This window comes from Hemiscyllium ocellatum, chromosome 14 (genome assembly GCF_020745735.1).
Source record: "Hemiscyllium ocellatum isolate sHemOce1 chromosome 14, sHemOce1.pat.X.cur, whole genome shotgun sequence".
Lineage (NCBI taxonomy): Eukaryota > Metazoa > Chordata > Chondrichthyes > Orectolobiformes > Hemiscylliidae > Hemiscyllium > Hemiscyllium ocellatum.
In genome coordinates, this window is record NC_083414.1 from 68,473,112 (window position 1) to 68,494,424 (window position 21,313).

Here is a 21,313-nt window from a genome sequence, read left to right on the forward strand (position 1 = left end):
TTTGTCATTTTCTAGAAATAAAAAACAAATTATTCCTGCCAATAATTACGAATGGAATTTTGACATATAGTTTTAGAAATAGGATGACAGACAGATCAATAGAAAGCTTTTTTTAAATTTAAAGAAAACAACAAAACTATGAAAACAAATTGCAACCTTCAATGAATTTTGGGTTTGCAAGTGTTGGAGTCAATTAAGTTGCTTCAAATTATATTAACATGTTGTGGTTCTGCTCGCCGAGCTGGAAGTTTTTGCTGCAAACGTTTCGTTCCCTGGCTAGGGAACATCATCAGTGCTGTTGGAGCCTCGTGTATATTAACATGCTCTAATATTTCTAGGTCAATGAATGGCCACTTTCAGTACCAAGAATGATCCTCTTTGTCCTCTTTACTGAATAGAGGAAAATACATTAAGAATGATGAAATGAATTTGCACCTGTACGGCAAATGCACTGGATTGTATTGACTTCATCAGAGTCATCTAGACTTGAAACATTAGCTTGCTCTCTCTGCATGGATGCTCTCTGAACTGCTGTGATCTCCAGCATTTTTATGTTTTCAGTACAGATTCCAGCATGTGCAGTAATTTGCTCCCTCACTGGACTGTATGATATGTTACTTTGTAATTTACTTCAAATTCTAACCCTCTCAAAAATAAATGACAATCTAAAGCAAACCAGATATTGGATTAAGAAAACAAACATTAGCTGTGTAGTCATTATCCTACTGGCCTGAAATAAATTTAGACTACCATAAGTATAGAGCAACAACAAACTTAGTCAGATTTCAAGCCTGCTTTTAAAAGTCAACTAAGAGCAATATCCAGTCTTTAAACACAAAGATTCTAGAAAGAATTACAAAAAAATTATGACAAAAATGTTAACATATGTTTGGCATTAATTTACAGTTTGTCAGAATAACTTGGAAATCAGAAGTAAATGCACTATCACCAAGTTTGCAGATGACACAAAAACAGATGGAAAGACAAGCAGTGATGCTGATGCACGGTGTCCACAGAAATATATAGTAAAACAGAGAACTGGAGATCTGAAATAAACAACGACAGAAATTTTTGGAGAAACTCAGCAGGTCTGGCAGCATCTGTGGAAAGAAAGTAGTTAACTTTTTGGGTCCAGCAACTGCTTCAGTTCTGGGAGGAAGTGGCGGGGGAATGCAGAGACACAGGAAAAGGAGGTTAAGGCAAGAACCAGATCAGACATAATCTTCTTTGAATGTTGGAATAGGTTTTAAGGGCTGACGACTTACTGTTACTCATAAGGTCTGTGTCTCTATGTACTCCTTCGCTGATTATTTTCTTTTTTAAAAAGTATGTTAATAAGATAAATAAATCTTCGCTGGTTACATTTATATTGCCAACAAGCTATTTTATTAATCGTGCCCTCCATTGTTTCTCTTCCTCTCTTTGTTCTCACAACTGTATTTGAACCTTAGTTTCTAGCAGGCTTCAAGGTTTTTTTTCATTCCTTTTCCAAAAGAACTGCCCTGATGCAGTCCATTTTTTAAATCAGATATTTGAAAGTTCTGACACTGTGCTGTGGGAATCTTGAACTTGAATATTTTCCATTGTTTTCTTTATTTGCCAGTTAAATCTTTCCACCAATTTAGCTAAACTAAAACATTCTTTCATGTTTCTGTAATTTGGTTGGTGCCAATCTGTTGCATTTGATGCTTTTCCTTCAAAATTTCAACAAAAAATTATTAAAACGTAACCCAAAAGTTATCAGTAGAACACTGCCAATATACAATATGCTGAGCATTGAGACACACAGCAGTCTGTGACTGTGCATGTTGCAGTTGATTTCAGTGCTCATTTTGAAAAGTTATTTTGACACCTTAGAAGCTGTAAATACAATTTAATAATACAATGCAACCTTTTTTTATGGTGAAAATTAACTTCCACAAATTGAATCCTCATCCCTTAAGATTTTATGTATAGCTAGAGATTTTTAACTAACAAACTTAAATTATACTTCCTTCAATCAAATCATGAACATGTTCATTCACAAAGGGAACAGACATGACGCTGATCTACAGAAATATCATGGTTTGAAAACAGGCTAAATGGATCAAGAGTCAAAAGCACGAGGGGAATGAGGTGACTTTCTCACAACCTTTTTTTTGGCAATGATATCACATTATTGTGGACCAAAGAACAATAGAAAATCCTTAATTCGGTAGATGGCCAGTTGGATGTAGGTCTTTGCTCAAGTTAAAAGCAAAGAAAGTGCTGATTTCTTTTTTCCCAAACTTGGACTGAGTGGGGAAGAGATAAATCTTTGCTCGTGGATTTTCTGGAGTTCTGAGTGGAACTGTCCCTTCTAAATTTTGTGACAATCTATCACTTAAGAACCCAAAAGACTATTGCTATGCAATTTTTCAACTCAACGGCACCAAATGCCAGCTTGTCTCCCAAATGTATCAAATCCAGCTTCTCCAAAATATATACAAACACATGTAACAATAAGTTAATGTCACACAGTTCTCCTTCTGACCTTCTAGTGGTAAGAATATGCACGTTGTACAATCTCTGTAACTTAGCAGTATCTAAAATTCAATTTTTCACCATTTCATGTTTGAGAAAAATATATGAAATCTTTACAATATTAAGTACAAACTAATCTCTGAACAAAATATAGTAATCTTACAGCAAAATATTGTTGTTTTTTGGTTGTTTCCCAAGAAAGAAATATTCCTTCATATCTACTAGAATGGAAAGCCAGTGCTGTTTCATTGAAGCTAAAAAATGGTATAATGCCAAAAATAGGCATTTTTAATAAGGTTGCCCATCGTTCACATCAAAGTAACCTGACTTAAAAACATTAAGCAGGACCTTAAAATCATATGAAGAATTTCTTAACATGATAGCTACATACTAGTTTTATATGAAAATTCTTTTAAAATGTGCTTAATTATCCTCACTCATGCAAGTGAACTCAATTTAAAGAGCCTTCCTGAACGAGCACAAGTGCAGGTGCTAGTGCATTTTCACATGGGGGCAAGAACTGTAAGCAACCAGATATGATAGTACAAGCATTACTGGTTTGGAGTGAAACTCACTTGTATTTAAACTCTTCCATTGTAAATGCAATTATGAACACTTACCTGGATGGGTCCTCACTTTCTCCTCCCTATGTTGATATAACCATAGACAACAGGTAGAAACTTTGCCTTATTACTTATTTAGCATGGTATTGGATGAGCGTATTCAAAGGATTCCACTGACCACTTAGGATGAGTCGGAACAGGATACTAAAATGGATGGGAATGATACAAAACTCTTCAAGGGACGGTGTTCACTTTGATTTTTGTCTTTTGTTCAGGGTACGAAAGACAACATAGTTTCTTACACGTTTGAAGAAATGAAGTTTGTCTGTTTCATTTGAGGGAAAGACTGCTTAAAAGCAAAATGATTAAACATTCAAGTTTGTTGTCATTTGTTTGATTTTTCCTTGCAAATGTCTGCTCTTTTAACAATGTAACATCCTAAAGTGCAACATATAAGAAAAGATGTTGACTAGTGGTTTAGAAAAGAAGTTTGGTTTTTAATTCATGTTTGGGGTAAGACTACATTACACTGAGGAAGGTGACCATCTTCTTGAACTGCTATAGTAGATATACACTCACAGCACTGCTCAGGAGATACCTCCAGGTTTGTGACAGAATGACGAAAGAATAACTATACATTTGAAGTCAGAATGCTATGCTAGTTGGAGTAGGACTGAGAAATACTCATACATCTATTTCCCTTGCCCTTCTAGGTAATAGAGGCTGCTATATTTGAGGTGCAGTTGAAGCATTAGCAAGTTCCTGCAAAGCATCGTACAGATGCTACAGACTGGAAACACATCGTGCTCATAGTAAAGGGAGTGAATGTTCAAGGTGTGCCATTTAAGTCATCTTCAATAATGTTCACTTTTCTGAGTTTCCTTTTTGAAGCAACACTCATTCAAGCATGTAGTCAGTATTCCATCACACTTCTGATTTGTGCCTTGCAGATGATGGAAAGGAAAACTTTGGATATAAGTGAGTGTTATGATTGTGCTAAAACAGCTTCAGTGGAAGAATGGCTAGTTCTCTAGAATAAGTTCTCTATGTTACAGCTGAGAGATTGCCGGGTCCTCAAACACTTCTGTTTGGAGTGCTCTCAGCCAGTTAGCTGAAGTGAATTCTGGGTGAACTCTGGCAGCACTGATGGAGATCCCAGGAGGAGGTCAGAACAAATTAGTCAAAAGGTGTACATCTGGTTTAGGATGGTTGCAAGAACTTCAGGTTTGTCTTTTGCACCCATGCCTCTGCCACTATTTTGGATGGTAATGCTTATTCAGCTTCTTCTTCCTATTTGTTTTATTAACCATTATTGTGCCAGAACTGCAGAGATTTCCTCTGCTCTGTCATTTCTATAATTGTTTAGCAGTGTGCAGTTGACACAGCTTCCATTGTTTAACACAGACTGTAGTCCTGCATTCAAACCTCACTGGAATGGCACCTTGTTACAAGTATTCTCAGTGCTGCTCCTGGATAGGAACAGGACTGCAGCACTTAGTCCCATTGCACCTGTTCCATCACTGTTTGGCTTACAAAGGTCTACTAATCTTCAAGTTTATTTAAAATAAATCATTAGCACTTGAATTTTATACATATTTCTTTAAATGTATGTTTATTTATGTTCGGTATCTATTCATAACATTTTCAGGAAGTAAATGAACATCAGATCACATTGTTCCTAATTTTGAAATGCAATAATGGTCATTCCAATTTCCTTTGTGGAAGGTCTACTATATTAAAGAGCAAGTCAGGGATTGCAATTTGGTAATTTGCTTCCCTTTAACAGCAGCTACTCCAATATAAGAGAATCTTAGCATTAATCGTTAAACATGATGATGGTTTGGGAGCCCTTGTTATACACAGTCCTGAAGCATAAATTACAACTGAAGAGGAAAAACAAAGTGAAACAATAAGTCTGAAAAGTTTTGGGGGAAAAAGCATATTAGGCACAAAGACTTAATATTAGAATTAAAATGGCCAGGCAAAAAGGAAAAAAAAACTGATATCAAAGTGTGCAAAATTAAACAATGTAAAGCTATTTGTCATTAGCATTTTTCTATATTAGCATTTGTTTCAATATTATAATGGGAAAGCTGAAAAGTTACTGAACTAACTACATCATTAGGAGACTGCCAATTCTCTGGATCTTCCAAAATCTAAGATTTGAAATTTCATTAGAAATGGACAAAAAAACACAAGATGATTTTCACAAAAGGTGCTTGAGCAATTCTGCAGATAATGATTTGTAGATTTTTTTTCTCTTTAACTGTGTAGTAAATTGGCATCATAATGCAACTGTCCATTCCTCATTGAGTACTCACCCCCGGTTACTAACAACTGCAGCCTTCAGATGGATATAGCTTGCAGGAAAGAGACCCTGTGGGGGAAAAAAAAATAAGTTTCCTTTTGTTTAAAAATCTAACAGTGCAGAACAATAATAGTATAGCCAGATAAACTACATCAAACAAATTGAAAAAATACAGCAATCAGATAGAATCTGGTTATCGTGACTCTTTTTTACATACATATTTAGATTAGATTAGATTAGATTTAATTCACTACAGTGCGGAAACAGACTCTTCGCCCCAACAAGTTCACACCAACCCTCCGAAGAGTAAATCACCCAGAGCCATTCCCCTACTCCCAACCAATGCACCTATCACTATGGGCAATTTAGCATGGCCAATTTACCTGAATTGCACATCTTTGGACTGTGGGAGGAACCGGAGCACCCAGAGGAAACCCACGCACACACAGGGAGAATGTGCAAACTCCACACAGACAGTCACCTGAGGCTGGAATCGAACTCGGGTTCCTGGCATCAATATCGGCATGAAGGACATGGGTGACATTAAGTGAAACCCAATCATCACTAATGCCAGGTCCCTTGATTAGACAGTGAATGTGTGCTGATCAGGCTTAGGACCAAAGAATCATACAGTATAGAATAGGCCCTCTGGCCCATTAAGTGTGCACTGCCAAATTATCCTGCTACTTCTCGTGTTCCAACTGCATTGCCTGCTTCTGGTTGAATATCAACAATGGAAGAATAAGATCCTCACCTACTGAAAGGGTCGCTAGGCTTTGGGGCAAGAAGCTTGCCATGAGCCTTTGCGCCTGAACATAAGTGGGAAGGCTGAGGGGTCACACTCTCTGTCCTCTGGCCCACTTAAATAACTACCTGTTCCTCTCCACTTTTGGGGAGGGCATTAAATTCTTTCTTTCCTCCAATTAAACATTAGGAGATCAGAAGCCATTGCTTTCAGTCTCCAATCTTTGTTCCTGAATTACTGTTTGCACCACTCCCTGAGGTGACACTTTGAAATAATCCAGTCTGTTCACAATTTTGCAGTCACAAGTGATCCCACGATGATATTCTGGCCTCACATTCCAGCCATCAATCAGTTTCAACTCTATAACATCACCTGACATCATCCCTGTCTCAACACATCTGTTGCTGAAACCAACTTCGATACCTTTAATACTCTTGGTTTGACTATCCCAACAAACTCATGATTGGTTTACACATTCTACTCTCCATAAGACATTAGATCATCCAAAATTTAATTCACATTAAGACCTGTATGCCAATCAGCGTTACGCTCGCTGTCCTACACTGGCTCGTGGTCAAGCAACACATCATTTTAAAACGTCATCCTGCATTTCAAATTATTCCATGACTTTGTCCCTCATGGAGAATCTATCATCTCCTCCACCCCCAAAATTCGCTGTGATACCTGTGCTTCCTCTAACTTTGGCATCCTGAAATATCTGGATTTTAATTGCTTAGTCATTGGTCACCTGAGCCCTAAGCTCCACAATTTCCTCCCTACATCCCTCTGTGCTCTTAACTTACTTCACTTTCCTCATTTAAGACACTGTGAAAATCTACCTCTTTGATGGAGCTACATAATCAGACTTAATACCTTATGTCACTCAGTGTCATATACTATTTAATAATGCTCACTTGATGGTCCTTGGAAAGTTTCAATACACTAATGTAGCACCATTCGTCTTTGTTATCATTGAAATTAACTTCTGAAAATGCCAATGATGAAATCACCCCTTTAAAATGGCCATAACACAATGCGGTCAGGTAATCAAGTTGTTACATTGTGGCTTGAAAAACAAAAGTCAGTGACATTAATGCTTTTACTCAGTGAAACAAATAACTAATGAATAGATGACTTCAACTTGAGAGTCAAGTAGAATTTTAACGTAATGTCTGAGTTATCCTGTGTACACTATTTGTGACTATACCCATCACTGAATTGTGATTGTATTTAGAACATAGAACAGAGAAAAATACAGCGCAGTACAGGCCCTTCGGCTCTCGATGTTGCGCCGATCCAAGCCCACCTAACCTACACTAGCCCACTATCCTCCATATGCCTATCCAATGCCCATTTAAATGCCCATAAAGAGGGAGAGTCCACCACTGTTACTGGCAGGACATTCCATGAACTCACAACTCGCTTAGTAAAGAATCTACCCCTAAAATCTGTCCTATACTTACCACCCCTTAATTTAAAGCTATGCCCCCTCGTAATACATGGAAAAAGGTTTTCATGGTCATTTAGTGATTCACCTTCTGATACTCTTCCCTTGAAGGCTTCAGATTACCTTAAAATGTTGGTTTTGTTGAGTTTTTTCAAACTTCAGAACAATTGGACAGTTTTGAGATACAATTTTGCATTCTGATTATGACATTTTCAAAACTTCCCAACAGGTTTTTGAATTGAAACAATTCTAATGTAAACTCTTCAAACTAAGGAGTTTCTTTTCTGGCTCACAAAAGACTTAGCAATAACTTGCATATTAAATCCTCAGGGCTCTAAATGATACTGAAGTCTGATTAAAATTTCAGTTATTGCATCTTTTTTCAATATTAACTGGTCACCTACAAATTGCCCACAATTGGGACTACTTGTGGTTTCTTTTATGTTGACACCAACGAAAAAAAAAGGAGAGTGCTTTTGTTTCGGAAAAGACTACCTTTTTCTCAGCAAACAGATTGAAACTCAGTTTTTAAAAATGTTGATGAATAACTTTTGTAGCTCAAGACAAATTTTCAATATGAACTGGGAAACTTAATTACATTGCAATGCATCTATATATTGTTCAGGTTTATGAAAATTAGAGCCCTGTGTATTAATATATGGAGCTTCCTATAAGCACAAGGGCATCATACTGTGCTCAACTGATAATGATGAATTGATATAATTCTTTAGGAGAAAATAAGGACTGCAGATGCTGGAGATCAGAGTTGAAAAGTATAGCACTGACAAAGCATAGCAGGTCATGCAGCATCTGAGGTGCAGGAGTATTAACATTTTGGACATGTTTTTGACTGAGTATAATTCTTAAGCATAATCAGCAGTTGACCATTATGTTGGCCACTACTGAAATTGCTGCCATGTATTACAGTGCTTTTCAAACAGAGAGAAAGTGTCACAATACATTCAAAGCTATGGAACAACGTGCTGTGAAACTCTCCCCAATATCCAGAATCTCTTTCTCAAATAAAAAGGCTTTGCTGGAAAGAACAAACAAATCTAAGCACCTGCACCATTCTACTGAGTAACAAGAAACATACTGTGAAATGGAAATGAGATATCATCTGCTATTTAAAATACGTCATCTGTCTTTTAATTTCAATTTATTCCATTTTGTATATTTCTCAGTATTTAATTTTTGAGAACTGGGGCTATTAGGAATGCTTGTCTGTATTTCAAAAAATCAAGAACCGCTTATTTTAGCGAATGGTTGTATGAACAACTTTGATTTCAGGTTTCAGGTTGTTAAAGGATTACGTGCGTCTGTAATAAATAAATAAGTCTGTTTGTTTTCACAACGGATTGACCATTTGGAAGAGGCATTTTAAAAAAAAATTAAAAACTTTTAATTCTGTGGAAGCTTTTTTTTAAAACAGTGTCTTTGAATATGACAACTTCATTTGATTTTTGAATCCTGCATCTGCCCATAGTGGATATGGTATAAATGGCTCGCGAGGATACATGGACACCTGTTGATGAAGAATGGAGTGTGATAGAAGGTAAAGTTTAAAAAAAGCATGATGAAAAAATGGGGAGGATAAGGAAAACATGGGGAGTTTGAAGGAAGGTATGGGTGGGGTGAGGGTTAAAGGAAATAAGAATGATGTCAGAGTCGTGAATCTATGTCCCTAGCAATCTGAAATGAGAAATCCTTACCAGCCTGCCAAAGCAGAAAGTCTATAGTGGAATCCAATCCATTCTTAAGGAGAGAGATAATTGGGCCATTTACTTGGACTCAACAGTGGTACACATATACATGCACTGAAAACCTGATAGTTTTGATGGATACCTGAAACAGTTTAAGCACATGCTCACTAATCAGGCCATCATCTCCTAATAAGCATTTGATCAGTTGTGATCCACAAACACTATCCCTACTATTGCTATAAAAGGTTGAGAGAATAGGTTTAAAAGCGAGACTATTCCAGTCATCCTTAAGTTCTAAAATTGGTCTATTCCTAGTGACAAATAGTTATCTCAAACATAATGGTGGCCACAACTTTCTAACATCATTCATGCATTCATTCTCTTGTTGCAAAAATAAATGAGAGCAGTGCACATGGATCATTGTATTGTTCCAATATTTGGTCCACAGAATAGGAAAATTCACCAACTTAAAGCACAGACTAACAAGCATGTCATATTGCCCTCCTCCTCTTTTCAGCCACAGATTTATGCTCAAAAAACTTGGAATTTAAACAAGAATATGGAAAAGCTGTTTTCCATATTCACACAATTCAGCAGAACAATAACAATGGTAGTTGATAATTCTAGCATGAGCTCTCTAATTCTGGTTTCAAATTGTATGATGATTTTTAGGATATTATGATTTAACTGACTGGCCTGTTGGTATTAATCGTCAAATGTCCCATAATCTAAAGATATTAACTAATCCGATTAGGAACCTCACTCCTCTCTGATATTGTAATGCAGTTGTCAATATGCCACAGTTATCATATTGCTGATTCTATGTAATTATTCCTTGTCACATAACCAAAGTGCAATTTTCTTTCACTTATTCATTATTAGTCAGCATGAACATAAAATAATGACATTTAATTGACATAAGAGAGTTTTCAGTCCATATTGGCTCACCTCTGGTGGATAAGTATTTAGATGCATTTATTATGAAAGAATTGTGAGTGCCATGATATATCAGCAATATTTTCAGTGCCATCTCACTTCACAACAACAACACGGAAAAGGGGAGACATGGGTTTCCTCAAAATAAATGAGGACGCAAGATTTCAAAATCAACCTCTTAGGGGTTACCATCGACTAGAAGCAGAAGGGGAACAGCCACAGAAACACTGTGGCTACAAGAGCGGTTCAAAGGCTAGGAATTATGCAGCAAATACTCATCCTTCAATTCTCCAAAGACCTATCCTGCATTTATAAGGCATAAAGCAGAAGTATGATAAATTCTTTCCATTTGCTTGGTTGAGTGCAGCCCCATCAACACTGATAAGCATGACACCATTTGGGACGAAAACAACCTTGACTGGGACTCCATCCATCTCCTTCAACATTATTGGCTTCTGCCACCAACAAAGTGGCAAAAGTGTGCACAATCGACATGAATGCACTGCAATAACTCCATCTTGGATCCACTGACAGCAATTCTAAACTTGCGACCTCTACCACTTAGAAGGATAATGGCAGGTGATATGTGAAAATGGCACAGTCTGAAAATTCCCATCCAAGCCACACATTATCTTGACTTGGGATCATATCACTGTTCCTTTACTGTTTCTGGATAAAAACCCTGGAAATCTTTTTTTGAAGAGCACTATTCCTACATCACATGAATTGTGGTGGTTCAAGGTAGTGCTATACTCAAAGCCAAATAGGGATAGGTAATAAATACTAGACCCATTAGTGAATCCCGCATACTGTGAAAGAATTTAAATCTACAAATATCTGAGAAAAGACAAGTTATATTAACTTGTCATATTTCCTTACAGGTGCCAACTGAGACGCTGAAGATTCAGCAATATACTTTCAAATCAGAATTACTTGCCAGGAAACCTGCAGATAGTAGTCCTCTTCCTTGCTGCCTAGATCTTTTAAGTAGGGGAGATTGTGGTTTTAAGAGATACTGCTGAAGAAACCATGATGAATGTTGATGGAACTGGGCTCACCAAGTAAGTTGAAAGCATTTGAGCACACTCTTGCGACTTGCGCTTTATACTTTGTAAATGTTAAGAGACCACAGGGAGTCAGAAGATAAATATTCCACAAATATCCAGCATCAACCTTCTCTTGCAGAGACAGCATTTATCTGGCTAGTCCAGTTACATTTCTGGTTGATTGTGACTCCACTATGTTAATGATCAAAAATACTACACCCGGTTTAAAGTATCATGTGAATTGGAAGTCTTCCACCACTGCTGCCGACATAAAATCACTTGGAGAGACAAATTCACCCATCAAGAAGTAGTAGACAGGACTGGTCAGAGGCACATCACAGACAGAAAACTGAGACTGCCCAACGCACACTCTCCCTTGAGATAAACACCCAGAGACAGACGAATGGACACAGTCAGATAACAGAAGTCGGGCTGGCCAAACTCCAAAAGTACATTTAAAGAGAGCTTTCACGATACCACCTGGGTTGCAGCAAAAGAATTACAATAGACCAGGGCTGGTGGCAAAGTCTTGCCATTATCACATATCCAAACAGAAAACTTAATTCCAAGTTAGTCCTACATTGTAGCTTCACAAAGTTGGTGGTTTAAATTTTAGGTATTTTTAGATCAATGCTATTCCTGACAAGTTTATCAACACACCTCATTGAACCAGGGTTAGCACACTGATTTAATGGTAATGTGGGAAGAGGGACATGCCAGGTCATGAGCTTGCCACTTGTCAAGGTACACCATTCTGGTGCTTTTGAAAGCCCATAGCACTACTTATACAATCTACTATTTTGACAATGGAGTTGAATATGCTATTGGTTTAATTAACTGCTTTTTGCAATTAATCATGTTCAGGCAATCAAGTCTCTTAACATCACTCCTAGCTATCTTAATACCCCATTATAAGGTTTGTATCTAACAAAACATATTTCTTTACTAACCTTGCTTCAAATTTACAAAATCCTTCTGCTTATTTTGGTCTACCTCAAAGTAACTCATTTTGCGAACAACATCTAATAACCTAGGTTGCTTTAATTTTTTTTAAATCTCCTAATGGTTTTGTTGGGTCAATACACAAATAAGTAGGGAGTTAAGTCATATAGATCAGAGTCCTATTTCAGTACAATATCGAAGTATTTTACTGCAACAATGGTATACTCAACACACATCTGCTCAGAAGACGGCAATATATGGTTCTTCGATGACATATCACCTATATGGTATGTGTGATGAGACAGGATATAAACTAATAGAGTTGCACACAATGCAGGGTTTAATTTCAATACATGCAATGTGCTGTCCTTTCATTAGTTCACCCTTACAGTATTGAGAAGAATGTTATAACTCACCCACACAGCAGTTATAGTACTCTAACTAATGTTGACACAAGGTCAAAAAACACACGACACCGGATTATAGTCCAACAGGCTTATTTGAAACCACAAGCTTTCGGAGACCCCACTCTTTCCTCAGACAGCTAGTAAGACAGAATACATCAGACACAGAATTTATAAGTAAAAGATCAAAGGGTCATACAACTTATGCATATGTATTCAACATACCTAGATGGCTATTACATCTTTAATCAGTTAGAATGGAAGTGCAGGTTTCGATTGATGAATATATAAATCCCAGAATTTTTCACGTCACTGCCCTAAGATAACTTCAGGCTTTATCAGAATAAAAGTGATACCTCAGGTCAGAGAATGAATTTTAAGTATGAGGCCATGTTTCAATTCTGATAAAGTCTGAAGTTATCTTAGTGCAGTGACTTGAAAAATTCTGGGATTTATATATTCATCAATCGAAACCTGCACCTCCATTCTAACTGATGACTTAATAGCCATCTGGATTTGTTGAATACATTCGCGTAAGTTGTATAACTCTTTGATCTTTTACTTATAAATTCTGTGTTCGATGTATTCTGTCTCACTAGCTGCCTGAGGAAGGAGAAGGGCTCTGAAAGCTTGCGGTTTCAAATAAATATGTAGGACTATAACCCAGTGTTGTGAGATTTTTGATTTGCCCCCCCAGTCCAACACTGGCACCTCCACATCTATGCTGAAACAATACACTATGCGAGTCACAGTGCTGCTAATTTGGTCAATATAACCAAATCCCACTAATCATTATAAATGAATCAAATGAATTGTTAGTGAATTATCAGAAATAAGTGTTGACTACAAATAATGATTAAATTAAATTTCACATTGCTTTAATGTAAAGGCAAAAAAATTGAATTGGTATGAAATACAGGATCTTCTTCAGCATAGACAGACATAACTCAGCTTCTAAACAAGTGCAGAAATTACAGAACAACACTGGGTTTCAATTTGGATCAAGAATTCTCATTCTTGAAATGGAAAGCAATGGGTTACTTACTTTGACTGTCGGCTTTTTGGTTGCAAATCCTCTGAACCATCCTGTAAAAGAAACAAAAAAATGATCCCAGTCAAGAAAAAGTATAAAGGTTTGTAATACTAGTGGATTTATATTGAGAAAATGATAGCTGATAGTATTTTAATCATGAAGACTGCATTCATTGTCAAAGAAACTAGTAAAATTTGGGAAAGCATGAAAAAGAAGTGGAAAACCTTGAGTAAGAAGCACAATGTACTGACGAACGATTTTATATCAAGTATTATAATGCAACTGTGGATATATCACATGGACCCAATATCCTGATGTCATCTGCACAATGATTCTTTCGCTTTCATGTAATACTGTTTCCACTCCAATATATCTAAATTTGAATTTCAGAATGAACACACTTAAATAACAAGAGTTAAAATGAGATCAAGATGAAAGCACAACTCAAGAGGCTTCTAACAGAACAAAACGTGTTGTAAAATGACTTACAAATCAAAATGAACACAGTGCATGAGCTGGAACCTAAAATTCAAATGTTTTAAAAATGCTGAAAATGCTCATTTAAACAGCCCTCACCAGCTTGGAATTCCTTTGAATTATTTGGAACTCCATGATTTCAAAATTCGGATGTGAAGTATCATTTTTCAAATTTTTATAAGCAAATATCTCATTACCACCTGATTGGTTGAATTACTAATTCCTAAAGCAACAGATCACAGCCAAGATTTGAATGCAGTAACAAGTAAAAGTAAAAACTACTGAACATGAACCAAACAGAACAGATATAAATTATGAATTAAAAATCAGTTTAGATCACTTGGTACCACTATCGGCTATATATAGTGTGAAACAACAGTTTAGTTTGTTACTGGGAATCCCATTAATGGAACACCATTTATGTATAGGAAATCACTGATAAATTCACCTACATAGCAAGAGTGATTGCATTTCAAATACTTTGTTATAACAAGACTTTGGAATATTCTGAGATGTGATACAGTGCTATATAAGGCAAACAAATCTCATAACACTAAGGTTATCTTTGCGTCTCAATGAACACATTTGACTTAAGTGATTTAAAGTCATGTTGGCCTATCTCCAAGTGCACCAAAGTTTGCTGTTTTTAAGGCACTTCTCTCCCTTGTCAAAAGATAGTAAATGGGTCCAGAAACTGACAGGACTAAAACTAGGTAAGCTATTATTTGGACAGATGAATACCCTGAATGTAACTGGGACTAGATTGGGTTGGGATATCTGGTCGGCATGGACAGGTTGGACCGAAGGGTCTGTTTCCATGCTGTACATCTCTATGACTCTATTTGTTTTATGAAGAGATCAAATAAATAAAGCATGATTCTTCAACTCAATTTAATTTGATTAACTAAATACTGGAGCTAAAGTTTACATTTAGGTTGGGTTCAAGATAGATTGCTGAAGGAGAAGGCAAAAGTAAAGAACTGTCTTAAATTCAGAGTAACATTATTTGTTATATTGATTCATCAATACATCATTATTGCAGCATTAGTGCTAATGGTGAACATGGTAATCATAGGTATACCAGCTTCTGATCATCAGTAAAGAGTAAAATATCATCTTTTATATTCATGTCCATCAACCTCAAAAGTTTGTCATATTGTGTTATTTATCCTGAGGGACGTGCAACTCAGTGACCTCACTGCAAAGTTGCTCCAGGGTCCTCAAGTCCTTATGTAACAGTTAATTCAGGGAACACTAAATATGTACTCACTGAGAATTCTTTCGTCTGATTAGTCGAAGGATCTCACTGTTTCTTGCCCCAACCACAGATGTCCCTACTAGGGTGCCGTGCTGGTTAAAAATGCTGGACTGAGAAGAACCCTGAGAAGCTCACAGAAATTCAGCATGTAGATATCAGCAGGAAACTGATAATGTTGTTTATTAGTTGCTAGCTGCAAAATCTAGGCCAATAGTTTTATAAAATGTAACACCAATTATTATTCAGTGTTTCCCATTTTGCATCGATTTTACTTTGACATATTTATGACTGACTCTGCAATGGCTCAGGACATGTTCTTACACGATGCAATGCTTTTAACCAGATTAATTTTGCTACAAAGTTGGATACTTTACATGTTGAATTTCATTACAACCAAGGTAAAGGTGTTCATCAATGCCAGAATCTTCCAGCTTAGATATCTCTGCTACCATGTTTAAAGGATAGTTGGGCACAATTTCAGACACTGCAAGACAGGAATTGCTCCTCACATTGTGGGACTCATCCCTAATCTGTGAAGATATGGCTCATCAGAAGTATCATGAGGACAAGGTGGTGGTCAGAAGGTCAGTCCTTTTCCCAGCTGACAGTGGAAAGAGGCCACACCACCAGACCCAGCCAAAACAGAGATGCATGGCCAGTGTTTTTCCACAATCAGAAAAGATGACGAACGGTACTGTAAGAAGGTCAGTATCCTCTTCACTCTGTGGTGTGAAGTTGTACATCTTCTTTTTGCCTTTTCATAATCTCAGGGTCATTACTCACTTTAGCATTACCAAGTATCTCATCAAGGTATTTGGATGACAATCCTCAGCATTGAATATATCATGCCAACACAAGGGCTCACAATCCCTCATGCTCTACAACTACTTACTCTACCTACCCTTTGTGTTTCTTATGCACCCACTTGGGACATCTTACCTCTCTCATTCTTATGCACGATCATTAAATCCTCTTTCATCACTTCTATTATACCAACTCCTATCTTGCTCGCATTTCAGGAAAGTTTAGCCCATCCCTAGGCCCAGAAAATCAAGACAGGTGGGGAAGTAGTGGATATCAAGCAATGGTCACAAAGTATTTTAACATTAACAAAGTAGAAGCCTTTTCTATTCACAGAACTCACAGGTTGGTGATGGGACACCGTTATCACTGTCCAAGCAATATAGGCACTCTGCACCTGTTGGAGACTTCCGAGGCCCTAACTGCTTGATTATCATTGTAGAAGGGAAGGATGTGACATTGTATGGTCTAGGAAAAATGGCATCAGTAAAATCAAAAGGTGCCCTTATGGATGTAGGAATGGGAAGTAGCACACAGATTTCCAGTTGATCTCAGAAATAAGCCACTGGCATACTAATTCAAGGCAGCTGTGCCCTTGATAGACACCTGGATGGAATTGTCACTTAATTCATGTGAGCGCAAGTCCTCCTTCAGCAGATAACGTCATTCAAAGTTAATGGGGTGGGACATTTTAAAATCGATGCCTATATTTATTTCAGACAGTTGAAGAAAATGACAGTGGGGCCTATTAGTGCTGAGTCTCATCATTTGTCTCTGCTTTCTTGATGGATCTTGACCTGATGCTTCTCCCTTCAGAGGCTATGCAACAGCCAAGTGTAGTTTCTGTTCTTGATGAATTCATTCTCATCATTATCTCCTTCTCCACTGTTCTCTGTTAAACAATAAAAATGCAACTGCCTGACCCATTTGAGCACTGTAAGCATATAGTTTGTGGGGAATGTCAGAAAGATAATTGAAGGAATACCTGAGCCATCACATCCATAACAATCATGTATTATGACCTCCCAGGCTTCCCAAAGACGCCATTGTCAATCCTTGATAAAGAATTCGGAGAACTACAACCTTATCCTATAGCACAGTGGACATTCAAAGTGCATACGCTACATTTCTGCCAGCAAGTCATTATGAAAGTTCCCCTCCTGAGCCAAACCTACCTGCTGAACCAAAAGAAAATTCTCCCATTCCTCATCATATGCATACCCTTGCTGACTCGTATTTCAGCCAGAGATTGTGGCAACTGTGACAGAGATTCTTCTAGACCTTGCTGTGAAATGTGACTGCCAAAAGGCAAATTCAGGTTCCACTTTTAAATTACAAGACTTGGTAAGCTTGCATGACAAGGAAGCAATATGCACAACATAATGTTCACAATGGTTTGAGGCTATCATTCAAAATCAACGTTCTTTTATTAATTAAAGACCTCCAGATGGAGTTCAAATTGAAGTCAGCTGGCGATATTACTTAGTAGAGGCGAAATTATGGCAATTGCATACCCACTTCACCTGCAATGACAAGACCTACTACAAACAAGTCAATGGAACACCTGTGGGATCACCAATATTAGGCTTCTTAGCAGAAGCAGTGATGCAGGGACTCAAACAAACAGCCCTTCCCACAATTCAACCAAACTTTGGGTCCACAATGTGACTGTCTCTTCTGTCATCACAAAACGGAATAAATTATAAGAAACCTACAACATCATCAACAACATTCTTATTGGCATGTTACACAAAAGAGGAGGATAACAACAACAGACTCCCCTTCCTATATGCTACAGTGGAACAAACAGTTAATGGAAAACTGCAGACCAGCATCAATACGAAAGCAGCGCAAACAGACCAGACATTTAACTACAGAAGCAATCATCCCAACACCCACAAATAGAGCTGCATCAGGACATTATTCAAATGAGCTACAACACATTGCAGCATCCAGGAGCTACGAGCAGCAGAAGAGAAAAAGTACCTATACAGTGTAATCAAGAAGAACGGGTTCCCGATAAGCGCAGTCCACTGATTCTTAAACCACAAACCCAAAAACTCTCACCACACAACCATACATCAAAGACATCTCAGAGATGACTACCAGACTACTCCAACCTGTTGGCATCATGGTAGCCCACAAATCTTCCAACACACTAAAACAGCTACTGATGAACCTAAAGGACTCCATACCAACAACCAGCAAAACAAATGTCATTTACAAAATACCATGCAAGGACTGTAACAAACACTACATCAGACAGGCAGAAAACTAGCCACCAAAAGACATGACCCATTATCACTAGTATCCTTACATATAAACGAAGAAGGACACCACTTTAACTGGGACAACATGATCCATCCTAGGACAGGCTAAACAGAGACACACACATGGGAATTCCTTGAGGCCTCGCATTCAAACTGGAACTCCATCAATAAACATATCAATTTGGACCCCGTTTACCAATCTCTGAGAAAAAGAACCAGAAATCATATCACCCACCTGAAGAGACCAAGACACACAAATAGAAAGCATGACAAAACACCAACACTTCACCGAAGGCTCACTAATGATGTTAGCTAGAATGGTGCCAAAACATCTGAAAATAAACCTGCCAGCTCAGTGAGGAAACTTCTAACCTGAACTGTAAGATGCTTGTCTCCACATCAGCATAAAAGCAACCTGAAATATCCATGAGATGTTTGGTAGTCCTTAAACATAAAGTTACCTGTAGAAGCATTCAAGACCTAGCAATCCCTCAGTTTTATAGTGGATAAAGGCATAAAGTGGTGAGGCTGTTCCATTGCTATTAGTTGGGTGCGAGAAGATTCATGGCCATGGTACATGCAGGGTCCTTGTGAAGAAGTAGATGCATGCAAAGAGAAGATTGAGGACTAGCACAGGCACTTTATGAGCTGCACCACATACTTGAGGAGACAAGTAAACAGGTTCCTATTCTGTTTTACTTATTAAACACTTACACTATCAAGTTTCTCGCTGGAGGAGAGAACTGAAAAAGCTATATGATGGATAAGTTGGTGTTTTAATGAGATGTAAATACATGAGAATAAGCTGGTTAGTATTTAAGGATGAGGTCCTAATCTTACCATTTAAGAACTGAGGGGAAAAAATCAAGCAAATCTTTCTAGACATTGCTAATCTGATGTCAGGAAGGAAAGAATTGTTTTCATAGTTTCATGTTCTTTGTGTCTTGAATTGGTGTTCTAAAACGTAATTCATTATGATTCATTTTCTCTCCTGCTATCACGTCACCTATTCCTCCTCCCAAGGACATCACACCCAACATTTCATTTGTTTTGCTGAGTGTTGCTTCTTCCTTAATTTCTTTTCTACACTTCAATTACCCTATTTTCAAATGCTTTTATTTGTTATATCTTCCAGTCGTAAAGGATGATCGGATACCTGAAACATTAACTGACATAAGAACATAAGAATTAGAAGAGTGGGCCATTCAGCTCTGCCATTTGATCAAATCATAGTTCATAATTTGGACCTCGATTTTCTTTTATACCCCTACTACTCTTTCATCAAAAAATATCTAATTCAGCTTGAAAATCATCCTCTGAGTCTTTTTCCATTGCTCCTAAGGAAAGAGAATTCTACAAAGCAATGATGCTTGGAGAAATAACTTCTTCCCATCTCAATTTTAAATGGGAAGCTCCTTAATTTTAAACTGCTTTGCCTAGTTTTAGACTCTCCCTCAAGGGGAAGTATGTTTTAGTATTCACTATGTCAGGTTCCTTCAGGGTTTACAGTAAAGATCACCTCTCATCTTTCTAAATTCCAATGCAAACAGGCCCAATGTGTGCAGCCTTTCCTCATAAGACAAGCCCTTTATCCTAGGAATTGGTCAAACAAACCTTCTCTGCACTCCCTTCAATGCAACCATGCCCCTTCTGAAATAAAGAGACAATAGATGATTGCATCAAACATTCTTATTTATGTTCTATTCCCCTTCAACAAATTACCATAATCCACTTGTCTCCCTAATTAGTGTGTGACAAAGTTGCTCCTTTAACAAGGTTATGCAGGCCTTGGCTTTTTTGTCCAGAGAGGTCGAAAAGTCTGAGGCCTCAGGTTTTAGGACCAATTTGATAATAGCTAAAAGATACTGTCTCAAGTAGAGGTTTTAAAGTTTTTAAAAAAACACTTACATAATGAAAAGAGTGTGACCAGTTCTCCCAGCTCAGCTTTTCCTTAGTTTTTTTTTAAAAACAGGATTGTGAAGAAACTCTGCTGGACCCAAAGAAGCAGGTCCAAGCTGGTACTCTCTCTCTCCGACTTCTATCCTGTAAGGACCTTGTGCTTGATTTTACATTTTGTGCCAAGAGGTGTTTATAGGGATTGTTGCAAGTATTTGGAACAGCATAATTAAGTTGGGAAGAATTGTTGAGTTTTCAGAGAAGTTAAGTTATTCGGGATTCTGTTTTCTGTTGTCTTGCTTAAAACTAACTAGGTTTGGATCAGCTGATTCTCTCCTGAAATACCCATTTTACACCTGCTTAAAACAACTACTAAAGTTAGGGTCTAGGTTACCTTCTTGAAATGTTTTGAGGGGTCTGGCCTGGTTGTTAACAGACTGGGGGCTCTTTGCGGGATTTGTTCTGTACTTCCAAATTGGGATGAGAGTTGTTGGACTCAAAGGGAGTGAATGATAGGTGTTCGTGTCTTTTGTTCTGGGTGTTGATTTTGGTTGGTTTAAACAATGCTTGGGATAGCAATGGCTCTTTCAGTCACCAAAAGTTTTCTGGGGTGGAAGAAGTGACTTTGGGGGTTTTACAAAAGGTGATTAAGGCCAAGAGGCTGGAAGTGGCAGATAAGCTGGGGTTGGAACTGCATCCTCCCTCCAAGAGGAAATGAGAGATAATTACAGCATTTAAATTTGCTGGAAATGCCATCGGAACCTTTAGACATGGCTAAAATTCAATTGAAAATGAAGCAGCTTGAGTTAGAGGCAAAAGATAAGGAATTACGATTATAAGCAGAGGAAGGAGAAAAAGAACAAATTGCTTTAGCAGAAGAGAGAGAAAAAGAGAGAGAGTTTGAAGTTCAGAAATTGGCACTTAGACAGGAGTTCAAAAATTTACTTTCTGAAAATAGGGAGAATTCATATGAAAGACCAGA

At 37.6% G+C, this 21,313-nt stretch overlaps 1 protein-coding gene across 1 annotated transcript in view; it reads right to left on the reverse strand.

Moving 5' to 3' along the window:
- dock3 (dedicator of cytokinesis 3) overlaps window positions 1-21,313 on the reverse strand; it is a 721,249-nt gene that overhangs the window by 666,077 nt on the left and 33,859 nt on the right. Inside the window, exons 3-4 of the mRNA XM_060835046.1 lie at window positions 13,642-13,682; window positions 5,387-5,442 (exon numbers count right to left, since the gene is read on the reverse strand). Coding sequence (XP_060691029.1) covers window positions 5,387-5,442; window positions 13,642-13,682 — 97 coding nt within the window. The remainder of the gene's footprint in view (window positions 1-5,386; window positions 5,443-13,641; window positions 13,683-21,313) is intronic.